The sequence below is a fragment of the Varanus komodoensis genome, unplaced genomic scaffold (genome assembly GCF_004798865.1).
Source record: "Varanus komodoensis strain SLA01 unplaced genomic scaffold, ASM479886v1 scaffold88, whole genome shotgun sequence".
Taxonomy (NCBI): Eukaryota; Metazoa; Chordata; class Lepidosauria; order Squamata; family Varanidae; genus Varanus; species Varanus komodoensis.
Genome location: NW_025336576.1, coordinates 1,695,525 through 1,708,059, shown reverse-complemented (window position 1 = coordinate 1,708,059; position 12,535 = coordinate 1,695,525). Strand labels below are relative to the sequence as shown.

The following is a 12,535-nucleotide window of genomic DNA, read 5'->3' as shown; positions in this document are numbered from 1 at the left end:
GCTGGGCATGCAGCTCTAGACCCGCCTGTCTCTGGCTCGCCCTTTTGGGATCCCCAAGCCGCAGGCGAGCTCAGGCCTGCTTCAGCAACTGGTATGCCGGGGCACGTGCATGTGAAAGCTTTAAGCAAACAAATATGATTGCCCTGCAGGTTTCTGTAGAACCTTCAGGTTTTTTGGGAGGTGGTTTTTAAAACTGCACCGGGGGAAAGGAGGCAACCAACTCACAGAGCCTGGCAGATACTCACTTTGGGGTGGCAAGCAGTCCCGAGGTCTCCTTTGCACCTGCCACAGCCTGTCCCAAAGTCGCAGCAAGAGGCTTCCCTGCAGCAACTGGAAAACGAAAGAAGAGGAATCCATCAGGCTCTCCTCTGGCCGACTTGCATAAGCCCCTCTCTAGCAGCCACGCATCTGAAGGATTGGGTAAAAAGGTTAGGTATCAATCTTTACAAGTCTGCAAGATGACATTGCATGAATGATTTAAGAGACACCATGAGAGTGTGCAACTCAGCAGGCGCATAAGATTAAACAGTGCAACAGATTCTGGTGGGTAAGAGGATTAGCCCAACTCAGCCACAGTCTCCAGAGTGCTGGCAACTCAGTCCTGCGTTCCTGTTTCCATGTTTTGTACCTTTGCTTGCTACCCCAGCCAATCATTCAGAGCAGGACTTGTCTTAATGCATCTGCTGTAGTCAGCACTCTCCTAACCCATTTATAAAATACACAGGAACTGAAATGAGTTAAAATTATGCGTTTATTGCAGTATTTTGGATACAAATGAAAATCTGTCTTGCATATTCCTCCTGTCCATATATCATAAGAGGGAATTCTTGTTTTGTTCAAGTTTACTTCTGTATTTCATTATTTTCTGTGGAAAAAAATAAATTTTGGATAATCAAAGAAAAGGAAACAGACTTTCAAAGCTGAGAAATTTGGTTTCAGTGATTAAATACAGCTTAGTTAATTTGGACACTAAAAAAAACCTACTGTTGAATCAAGCAAGGAAGATTTATGTAAGTATAACATTTTGCAGCTTTGGAAGTCTTCATGACTCAGCGTATGCAGACGGGTTCGTCTAGTCCGCACCCACATGCAGGACTGTTGTTGAAGAGTGGCACTAACAGCTTAGTTTGCCTTCGGCTCCGGCGTCCTCGTGGCTCCGCACAGTGATTGGCTCACCTAGTTCACAATTATCTTGGGTCCTAGCATGAACCACTGGACAGTCTACCAAGAATCTGTGTGGTGCCCTCGTCTGGCACAGAGCGTACCACCACATCCCATTTTTAGTCCCGTCCTTGTAACTCATGATGTGTGCCCCCATTTCGGGAGCTGTGACCATTCCCAGCATCAACGAACCCAGCTGCTGCACCCAAACATGCTGTGCATGTACCCCACCGTGGGTGAACGGACCTTTAAAAGGACACCAACCAACATTCTTGCTTGCGTCACGTGGAGCGTAAGAAAACCATGTATAAGTACATCTAACATAGCAGACCACGAGAACATCACCATTATGGCCGCATCTGGAAACAAGCGGTGCTGAAATGCCTGGAAATTATCTGACAACAACGAGCATCAGAGGCCCAAGAACTGCCTATTCTTCTTGGGAGTTCCAGATCTCGGATGGAAGCTCGCTCGCTCGCTCGCTCTCGCGCTCTCTCGCTCACTCTCGCTCTCTCGCGCTCTCTCGCTCGCTCTCGCTCTCTCGCGCTCTCTCGCTCGCTCCCCCTCTCTCCCCCTCCCCCTCTCTCCCCCTCCCCGCCCCCTGTAAAGTCTCCAGCCTGCTGGCTTTAAGAAAGCCAACATGGGAGCCAAAGCGCACGGAAGTACTGAAGAGGCATATTATGAAAAACTGAGCAAGTCTTAGAAAGCCCCAGGCATGTCCCTTGAAGCCATCTTCTGCCTCCCATCAACTGGATCTGTCTGGGGGATGGCAGCATGAGGAATACAAAATAAGTTTGCAACCTGCTCCCCGCATCATGGCAAGACTAAGAGGCAGCTCTTGAAGTGTCATGTAGCATATGCTGAAGGCTCTCTGGGGGCTCAGTTTCACTCTTTACCCCCTCCCTGAGTGCTGCAACTATGCAGCAGCATCTTCAATGGGGATCCATGAGAGATTCTGTTTTGTGAACGTTTACACCATTTGTTATCCAGTTCTTGCAAGGAACGCCATGTAGCTGAGTTCACAGAACGCCTCTCGGCAACAGAACTGGAATCTAATGTGTTAAGGTTCCCTTTCCAAAGTAGGCCGTACTTCTACGAAAGACAGGAAATGCAAGGCGCGCTATTGAGAAATTTAGAGCTGTACCTAGGAGTCACTCACAAGGCATACCATTCCGTCAGCCTCTGGAACCAAGAGAGCGGTCAAATTGTGGCAGGCCAGTGATGGGGTTTCAGGCCCTAGCTTTGCAGTGCACAGCTAGCAGAAGAAACCCTCGGCCCTCCAGCCTCACCCAAGCCTCATCCCGCTGAAATACAATGCATCGCACGCCAGGCTCTTACATGCCCTGCTTCCTCCTCCTATCTCCTGCCTACCGCCTGGGCTTCACACGCTCGCTCCAGTTCCCAAGACTCACTTTCCGACGGCACGTCCAGCGGTGCTCCGTTCCCCGTGCCGGCAGCTTCCCCGTGGGAGACAATGGTCACCTTGATTTTAGCTCGCTTGGAAGCCTTGCTGCAGTGAGTTGGGCTGGGGGCCTGGTGCCTCTTCAGCTGTAGTCGCAGCTCTTCCTTCTCCCCTGCATCCTGCTGCTGTTCTGAAGAGACTGAAACCAGATGAGAAAGGGCAGCTTACTTGGAATGGAGAGCGCAGCGCGGCTCCCCACCAGAAGAGAGTCAGCACAAACTCGGACATGTGCAGCTTACAGCATGCTGCCCTGAGCAAACCGCGCGGCCTCTCACTTCTCAAGCTCTAGGAGCGCTTCTCCATCCTCAGCACTCCTGCAGTCGCCAGCTAGTCAAGCAGTCACTGCCATGAAAAATACATTCTTCTTCAGTGTCCTTCCAATAGCAGAATTGTGGGGTGTGATTAGGGAGGGAGGGATTCTGTGTGATATGGGGCAATCGGCTCATGCAGGGGACAGGAGCCGGAGAGGCAGTACAGGCTTCGTTGCAAGGGAGACAGACTTCATTTCACAACACAAACGTGGTTTTTAATGTAATTATACTTGTACTTAACTCAGTGTGAATTGCTGAGTGTTGTAGCCAAATCCTAACGATTTCTACTTGGAATGAAGTCTTAGAATTTCAGAATGATCTATGTGTGAGTAAACATGGCCAGGGATCAGCTGTTAAGTCTTTGTCTCCGAATATCCATCACCTCGAAGTATATGAAGCAGAAGCGCTTTTCTTACATTCGTACTGCAAGTTCAGGGTTAGAAACAAAGGCGCAGTGTGTTCTAAAACGACACCCTGAACAGAAGCCTGAGCTCCCTCCCCAGCCAGTCTGAACAGCTTCAGCATCTCATTTCTCAGGGAACCAGTCCAGGGAATTTACAAGAACCAACAGCTTTCACTACGTCCTGCACTGTGCATCAGGGAAAGCCTCATGCTATCAACCTGTGGAAGGAAATGGCATTAGGGCTGCACTGAAATCCATAGAAGTGACCATACGGTAAAACAGCATTTTTAAAAATCACCTGTTGGTGGTAAAAAGTTCTGTAACACTCAATTGTGCTAAAAGGATTTCATTTAGTAAATCTGCAAGCCAAATGAAACCCTTTTTCTATTCTGTAGCTGCTCCAGAGCCCCATTTTGATTCTAACAAATATGTATTTTGGGGGTACAGCAGGGAGAGCGGGGGCCCTCCTTGCTTTTAAACTAAAGCAGCAAAAGGAAAAATTACTTGGTATTGAGAAAACATAGCCTGCATCTACTTAAAAGGCATAACAGAAGATCCACCTTCCAGCGAGAGTACTCAGAAACACATCCTTTAAAAGCCAAGGAACAGAAACAGGAAGGGTTTCACACACGAGCAGCCTGTGCCCAGAAATCTGTGTGTAAACCTGAAGTACGCCCCTCGAAACAATAAGTACGCCCCTCGAAACAATGAGTAAACTACACACAAGCATCCCTGCAAGAGATCCTCCATTACTCTGCTTGTATTAAATCAAACGCCAAGAGAAGCTGGACCGTGTGAGGCTCCGGCAGGCATGCCCCTGCCTCGCTCGGTGTGGGTCTGATAAAGGGTTCTGGAGGCTGGCTTGGTGGCAGCTACAAGCGCACGTTCTCCCTCTTGCGGAAGCAGCCTGTCCAATTCTCTTTTTCCACCTGCCCTTCCCAACACACTTCCTGTGCTGCCCGGTTTTGTGCCTCCTTCTTCCCCCACCCAACCTCTCCTGCTTCCTCAGGGACAACTGCTGAGTGAAATAGCCCTAAATCTTGTAGGAGGCCAGAAGACTCAGGCATTCCTTCCAGCCTCTCGGGAGTCTTTCACGGTTCGAGGCTGGTTCATACATAAAGCCTGGATGACAGAGAAACTACAGTAGAGCACAAGGATTTGGGGGGGGGGGCACTCCATTTCGTGGCAGCCTGTGGCCACTTGGCTTAATGGAACAGAGTTCGAGTGCAGCCTGCCCTGACTTTTAAGGCATCCTGTTGCTTTGCGGGACATGCAGCCTTTCCCATCACTCTGGTAACTGCTGCCGCATGGAGAATGCGAATGCTGTTATGGGACCACGTTTTATGCCGAGACGGGAAGAGCCTGGTTAGCCAGGCTTGTTAATGACGACTGTCAAGCAATGAGTAAAAACATTTCTGTGTCTTCAGGCTGCTGAAGAACATGAGGACGAGGTACGTTCGAGGCCTCCTTGTGGCCGTACAGCACAGCCTTGCTTTCTGTGGTGAACAAGCCACTGTCGGTATCCAGGTGCTGGTACTGCACTCTGCCCGGAAGATTATGGGGTGGCTCTGGGCCAGCCAGTGACTCTCAGCCTAACCTACCTCACGGGACTGCTGTGAGGGGAACATGGAGAGGATCGGGGAAGCTGCAAAAAAGCAGGCTATGAAATAAAAAGTAAAGCAGTAAAAGAGTTGACAATACAGCAAACTTTATTTTCATAGCAGGAGTTAGGAGAGAGGCCTCTTACGCTCCCCTAACTCTCGAAGTCTTTTTGAGTGTCGTTCATGCTCATTTTGCTCAGTGGTGTGAACCCTCCTGCCGTGACGGGGCCGAACGTGTCTCCCCACCACTGGCAACTGCTGCAGCTCCTGCTCACTCCAACAGAACTGTCAGGGCGGCTGGTTCCAAAGCCAGCACCTCAAAGTGCACGCGGAGGAAGCAAGCTTCTCCCTCACACACTGGCCCACGGCATCCACCCGGCAGCCGCACCTGGCCATATGGGCACGACCGGGACTGAGCTCTGGCGCACCGGGGAGCCTGCCCTGTGGGGCCACGGACAGGGATGCCACAGGCTGGGCATGGCCTGCCCCCGGTGTCCAGACTTGCTGCTTCGTGGCAGAGCTGCCCCTGGAAGGACAGGTGACGGACAGTCGTGCTGCTGCGCCCAGGACTCCCAGCCGACGGGCAAGCACTGCGAGCCGCTAGTGGCCCGTGGCCGCAGGAACGGGCGTGGGGAGCGAGTGGGAAGGGCGGGGGGCCGCGCAACAGGCCCTGTGCCTGCCACTGATGGGTAGGAAAAGCTGCTCAGAAGCGTGCACTGGACCCTCTACGTGCCAGGGAAGGAGTGCCAAAAGTGTGTGTGTGGGCGGGGGGCGGGGGGGCTCACGTGCCGCACGTGCATGTCCAGCAGCAGCTGCTCTCGGTTGCAGCTGCAGCAGTGCAAGAGGTGGAGGGAGGGGATGATGCAGGCAGAGAGGTGGCAGAGGCAGCAAGTGAGGAGATACTCACCCAAGAGACATGAAGCGGTGCCAGGAGGAAGAGATTTCCTCACCAGCATGTTTTGTTTCAGAAAGGCGGCAAACTGAGCTGAAATGAATCAGAGAGAATTACAGCATCGCAGCTCACGCTTGGGGGGGGGCAGGTGCCCTCCTACCCACCAGGACCAGAGAAATTCTGCACCGGGCTGGCAAGCAGATTCGGCGGGGATCTGTCGCTCGCCTGGCCGCAGGGTGTCGCCGCCCCCCCACCCCATACCCCACGCCCCGGCCAGAAACACGGAGTCATCTGCAAGGGTGATGGCTGCGCGACAGCCGTCATAGGATGGCACATGCAGGCTCCCGAGCTCGTTCAGGCAGACTCAAGGCGGTCACACTGGAGCAGAGTCACCAACACAAGGATTTTCCGTCAGCGTGGGAAACGGCGAGCGAACCGCGAGATGCTTGGAACAAACACATGCGACGCACGAGCCAGCCAGGAGCCGTGCCTGCCTGCCTGCCCGCCTTCGTTTGGGATTAACGCAGCATCTGCTCCACAGCCCTCGGGAAACTGGGCCTCGCAGGACTGAGCCGGCTGGCTTGGTGAAGCCCTGCTTCACGTGCTTCGCTGCCTGAGAGAGGCCTCCCGCCACAGGGAAGGGCGGGCGCACGGCCGCATGGGCACCCGCGTTCTACGTCCCCTGCACACGACTGCTGGGACCGGCACGCGCCATTTCAGAACAACGAAGGCGGAGCCGAATGGGGGGGGCAGTGCACACAGCCGCGCTCCTCAAGGTGTGGTGGTGCCCCTGCAACTGGGGCCTCTGCCCGAGCCTCAGGCTGGTTCTGGCACGTGCACCGGATCCTCCAACCCTTGGTCTCCACGTGAGGCCGGGGGCAGGGCATGGGAACACTCCAAGCATTTGCCTCCGCGGCCTCATGCAGCGGAGCACGCAGACTGGGCGCTCCGAGAAAAGCCAGCCACTGGCCAAGCCGTGCCGGCAGCTCCCGGCTCTGCTGTGCCCTCCGGTGCCTGCCCAGGACCTCTGTTGGTCAGGCGGCCACCGTGACAGGGCGACTGCGAGTGGCCCTGCTGAGGACGCGGGCAGCCGCCTTCTGCCCAGCCACGCTGACGGTCGCTCGGCACGGGGCCTCTTGCCTGCTCCAACTGGCAACCGCTTCCCAGAGGCGCAGAAGACCTGCCCAGCCCCATGGCCCTGAGCCTGAGCCTGAGCCTGGGACCGCCCAGGCAGCACTCCCTGCCACGCCCGGGCCTCCTGCCTTTCCCCTCGGTTCGAGCTCCCCCATTTCCACCAAGAGCCCCCCCCCGGCACTCGTGCACTGGCCTTCTCAGTGCACGTCCCTCCCTGGGGAGGCCATGAAGGGCCAAGCTGTCGGAGCTGCTGTGGCAGGGCGAGCGTGGCCACGGCTGGCCTGTGGCCGAGGCCGATGGTCACAGCAGCCCATCCCAGGCAGGGAAGCCCAGTCAGGTCCCCCGAGGCAGGGAGCCAGCTGTCCTGTTCAACTGCAGTGCCCCCCAGGCTGAGGCAAGCAGACCCCCTCCCACAAAGACCACGCCCGGGTCTTTGAGAGCCCCCGTCACGCTGGCAGCACACATCTGGCCTGGCCCAGTCGACACCGGCGGGCAGCAGCTCTCCAGGGCTCCCGGCGGGAGCTTTTCCAGCCCTGCCCGGTGATGCGGGGATCGAGCCCAGGGCTGCCCCACGCACGGCGGGGCTAAGCAGCAGCTGCTCCCCACAATCTGCTGATGAAACGGCACCGGGTGCACCCTTTCCTTCACAGACCGAGCCACAAACCGGTGAATGCCCAGGCAAACTGCCCTGTCCCTCCCGGTGGAGCCTGCTGCCGCTCCAGCACGTCTTCCCACATACGAGTCAGTCCCGCACCGCCGAGGGGAGTGGCGCACGTGACACTCTATGAGAGACGCAAGCATCGGCGAGAGAGTGCGGAGCAAAGCAGAGGCTGCCGAGACACAGGCTCCCCCGCCCGGGGGGCTTCGGTTTCGGTGCCAGTGTGCTCGGTCTCCCACCCCCTCGGCCGGAGGAGTGTGGGGGCAGGGATGCTACTCCGACGGGCTGGAGGGGACGAACGGCGTAAGCAGGAGCTCTGCTCGGGGCACGGCCCCAACGGAAACATGCGTCGGCCAGCTGGCCAGCACCTCGCCGGTGCGGAGCAGAAAGCAAGCAGGGTGGGCTACCTTGGGAGTGCCTCTGGGCCACGGCCACTTCCGATCGCTGCACAGGCCTCTTCAGCGGCTGGGGAGCCCCAGGCTGGCTGGATTTCAGCACTGCGGACACCGCAGCGACTTTGGCCTTGGGACTGGAGGTGGGGCTGCTGGACACGCTGGACAGATCCTGCCCAAAGGAAGGAAAGCCCCCAGCAGGGCGAGACCGCTCAGCACCCTGGAGGCACAGCCTGCCGCCCGCGATGGAAGAAGAGGGCAGACCATGCTCCGCCGTCCCCCCGCAAGCCCCAGCTGCATGACGGGCCCCTTTCCTCCTCTGGAGAGGCCATGCCTGCCTGAGGACAGTGGGGAACACAGCACGAGCCCTGCCAGACCAGCCCCAGCCCAGCCAGCGCTGACAGGACACCCTGCAACCTCCCCTTCCCCCGGGACTGTCCTCACCTCTGACCCAGAGGGCGAGGCGGGGACCTTGGCCGCAGGGGACGTGGGCCGGCTGCTCCGCTCCGGCATGTCAAAGGACAGGTCCTTCCTGGCCAAGTCCCGCGTGGTCTTCTTCTTCTTCTCGGCATCAAGATCCCGCGGGTCGGGGCCCGGGTGGCTGTCTGCCCGGGTGAGTACTCCTGTCAGGAAGTCTGCGATTTCATCCTGCAGAGCAAACCACACACAGCGAGGCTTTTACCCCCGCGCCCCCCCGTGAGCAGCCGAGCTCAGACTCCTTTCCAGAGCAAGCAAGACGACCGCTACTCCTGGCACTTCCGCAAACTCTCCCTCTTGCTTACGATCCCCATTTCCAGCCCAGGAAACCCTCTCCTGCTGAGACCGATCCAGGCCGATGTGCCCCAATTCTGCTAGGAAGCAGCAGAAAAGAGGCACGTGCTTGTGCATGGGGGAAGGGGGTGGCTATTTACCTGTATGCACCTGTCCACCATACTCTGAGTCAGGCCTTCTGACTTCTTTTTGGCTTTGCTTATCCTGTGAAAACAGACAGCCTGTCAAACATGTTCATCCCTCTTCCTCCTCCTTCTCGCCCCTTCCATCCCTTCTTGTTTTCTGGATAATTCTCCTTCTGAAAGCTCATAGAGGTGCAAGAAATCAGGACATCTCATGAACCAGCTAGAAGGCCGCCTTTTTTTCTAGGAACCAAGCACCAAGTCCTCCTTATTTAAGTCGGTGGTAACTGACAGGATGCAATGTTTTGTAGGACAGTATCTTGTTCACTACGAATTTCGAGTTCTGATGTTCAAACTGACTTCTGCACCATGTGCCCCTAATTCTCTGGGGTGTTCTCCCTTCCTCACTTTTTCTTCAGAACTGTGATGGACATCAATTAGGAGGCAAAGCTGTGCAAACAGAAGGCTCCTGGCTCAGTCCCCATAAAGCACGCGAGATTAAAGGAATACAGCGACCTGGACCGGTGGGCTGGCTCCAGGAAGGGCAGCTGAGGTGGGGGGGGGGCGCACGTGAAGGGGAACGTGCGCAGTGCTGCACCAAGGCAGCCCCCATCTTCCTTTCCTAATGGAGCCGTTTGAGCCCGGGAACGCTCTTGCCATGCCCAAACATACCTGAGGTTATCATCAGCGCCTCCAACGACCACAAGGCTGTTTTCAGCGCGAAGCTTCTCCCGGAAATCTTCCATGGCTTCACTGTTACACTGGAGGGAGTTCTGGCCGATCACGAAGAGAACTGGAGTCTTCATGTCCAAAAGGGGGTCATCAACATCCTGCCCACCAAAACAACGCATCTGGCTTTGACTTTTCTCAACGTTTTGGAAGGTGCCAAGAGGGTGCACCTTCTCTGCTGTAGCTGGCAGGCGGCACAAGCCTGTCTTTAGATGGGGATGTCCATTTTTAGCAGCGCCCGCTGCAACGTGCGCCTAGTCTGCGGCTGGCTCTTTTATTATTTGCAGAGGGTCAATACCCACAATTGCAACTGGAAGCAGAAGCCTGGCCAGCAGAACATCCGCCCCTCTATGCCACGGCAAGGCCAGCTTCTTAGCGCACCGTCCTCATCTGCTCTCACTCATTGCTCCTTACCCCTCTGGGACCGTCCACGGTTAAGAGAGGAAATCCAAGGCAGACCACTGCAGTGACGTCCTCCATCACGGAAACCTAGAAAGGGACAGAGGAGGCCTGCTTTCCGAAACTGCACGCCAGCGTGGCTCAAGGGCAGCACTGCAGATCCAGGCCTGAGAGCGGCAACTGGAGTAGCCTTGATTCTATTTTACTTGTTTTTGTTATTTCCGTGTACCAGAGAGTACCTTTTCTGAGGAAGGAATCCACTGGAACCAAGATGAAGAGCAGGGATTGCTTTAAGCCTCAATTCCCAGCTTAGATGAGGGCCACCCAATCTGGCACCAGAACTTCACTGTTGTCCTCCAGGAAGTGCAAGCATCATATTCTTTCCATGTGCATTCTTTTTATTTGTTCCCTCAATCCCTCAGAAATGTCTGAACATTGGGAATTGTCTCCTAATGGACCAATTCCCTCATGCATACGTTCTGAACTATTAAAAATGCACATTTCTTCATGAACAGAAAAATGATCCAAAAGCAGCTGCTTCTTACTTAATACAGTGGGACCTTGGCTCACGAACTTAATCCGTTTCAGGACTCTGGTCGAGACCCAAATTGGTCATGAGCCAAGTTAAAATTCCCCATAAGGTTCAATGTAAATAAGGTTAATCCATTCTGTAACTATTTTTTTAATCAGAAAAATGGGAAGCAAAGTGACAACAACAAAGATCGCAGCCATCTCCCCACCACCACCCCAAGCACAAGTGCGGCCATCTCCTCACACCCGTCATCCCTGCACCTGCCTGTCATCCTGGCACGTTCGGGGGGGGGGGCGGGACAGGCGCGAGCGTGGGCACGCTGGGAGGGAGATGGGTGCGATTGTGCTGGGCGGGAGAGACGGCCACGATCACAGTTGTGCTCGTGCAGGAAAGACGGGCACGATCTCGGGCACCACTCAATGCGGAGTTCATGACCTAAATCCATTTTTTAATGAAATTTTTGTTTGCAACCCGTTTTGGTCATGAACTGAGGCGTTTGTGAGCCGAGGTACCACTGTATTGTATTACAAAAGCATCAATGTCACCAGAAAACCTCAGAGTAAAAGAAACGATCAAGCATTTTGTTAGCAATTTACAGATTTTTTAATCTGCCCTGTCTTTGACAATGCAAAACATTAATTGCTTCCACTGTGAAACTGTGAACTGCACACAGCAAAGTTGCCCAAGTCATGCTCCCCCTGACCAGGAACTTCAGCCCAGTCCCAGAAGCTGCTCTCCAGATCATCCTGGCTCCCACATCAGGATCTTTGTCTTCCAAGAGGTGGGCAAAGCCAGAGAGTGAGCTGCAATTAAGACCGTGTAGTACAGGGGTGGGCAACCCAGCACATGCAGCCCTTGGGGCCTTCCCTGCAGCCTGCAGGTGCCCCCCTCACGCCCCTGCCGGTGCCTGCGGTACCTTTTGACCTCCGTCTGGAACCTTAAAAAGAGACATTCTGTTGCTCTAGCCTACTGAACATGATGGTTTTCCCCTCAAAAGTAGCATTATTGTGGGAAACGGTACAGTACAGAAGATGAGCGCTATTTTTGATGGTCTAGCCCATTGCCCTCCATAGTTTTGCTCTCCAGAAAACTTGGGAAGCCGTGAAAATGAGCTGTCAAGGCAAGGCTGTGCCTTACTTACATGGCAGGCCACCAAGGCTCCTGTGTTCCAGCCAATCAGGATTACTGGCTTGTGGGAGAAATGGTTGTGGATCTGGGCGAGAAAGAAAAGGCAGGCATTTGCAGCCCATCGGTTATAAGCCCGGGACCACCATGAGCCATGCAAGCCCAGCCGAAGGGAACGGATTGGGGTTTGCAGGCCAAAGGGAAGCTCACCTGCACTCGGGCTGAGCGTCCCAGTGAGCAATCTAGCCATACCTCGAGTACCTTGCCTCTCACGGCCCCAATCATGTGTTCCAGGCACTGTAACACTCCAACTCCACTGCCGTTATTCATTAAATGGGGAGCCACCGGAATCACCTGGGAGAGAAATGGAAGAGAAGCCCAGTGGACTCAACGATGGTCGCTCTACCAGGGCCCAGTGTATACGGACCCTGGCAGTCCCAGCTGAGCATTTCACCTGGGAGCACTAACACAAGGAGCCAGGGCTCTGTGGCCTGGAAATTTCGCATCTTAGACAACTGCCACTTATACCACCTCACATGCTGCTCCTTTCCAGGGTCTCGGGCTTCCTTGCCACACCCCCCTCTACCTCCAGCCTTATGCTCAATATAAGCTCCTCCTGCACACGGACTCCGGAAGCTGAGACTCACCAAGCTGCCCAGGGCCCTGCGTAACTCTTCTGTCATGCGTCCCTGGCCTCTGCCTGTACAAATGGTCGTTCCGCACTTGCGCTCAGTCAAGCCAAACCCAAGAAGGGAACAGGATGGAGGAGGCGGCGGCCAGTGGCCACTAGTCTGGCTGGCTAGGCGCTCCCTCAGAAGCCTGGGCTGGAGAGTCTTGCACCCA

General features: G+C 55.2%; 1 protein-coding gene across 7 annotated transcripts in view; it reads right to left on the bottom strand.

The window, feature by feature from the left end:
* KANSL3 (KAT8 regulatory NSL complex subunit 3) overlaps window positions 1–12,535 on the bottom strand; it is a 29,836-nt gene that overhangs the window by 8,238 nt on the left and 9,063 nt on the right. For 4 of the 7 annotated variants that reach the window (XM_044417349.1, XM_044417352.1, XM_044417350.1 and 1 more), the window contains exons 8-17: window positions 11,903–12,046; window positions 11,709–11,780; window positions 10,051–10,125; window positions 9,580–9,737; window positions 8,926–8,989; window positions 8,459–8,662; window positions 8,030–8,186; window positions 5,846–5,923; window positions 2,574–2,762; window positions 246–330 (exon numbers count right to left, since the gene is read on the bottom strand). In XM_044417349.1, the coding sequence (XP_044273284.1) occupies window positions 246–330; window positions 2,574–2,762; window positions 5,846–5,923; window positions 8,030–8,186; window positions 8,459–8,662; window positions 8,926–8,989; window positions 9,580–9,737; window positions 10,051–10,125; window positions 11,709–11,780; window positions 11,903–12,046 (1,226 nt within the window). The remainder of the gene's footprint in view (window positions 1–245; window positions 331–2,573; window positions 2,763–5,845; window positions 5,924–8,029; window positions 8,187–8,458; window positions 8,663–8,925; window positions 8,990–9,579; window positions 9,738–10,050; window positions 10,126–11,708; window positions 11,781–11,902; window positions 12,047–12,535) is intronic. The other 3 variants (XM_044417353.1, XM_044417354.1, XM_044417355.1) reach the window with 3 other exon arrangements.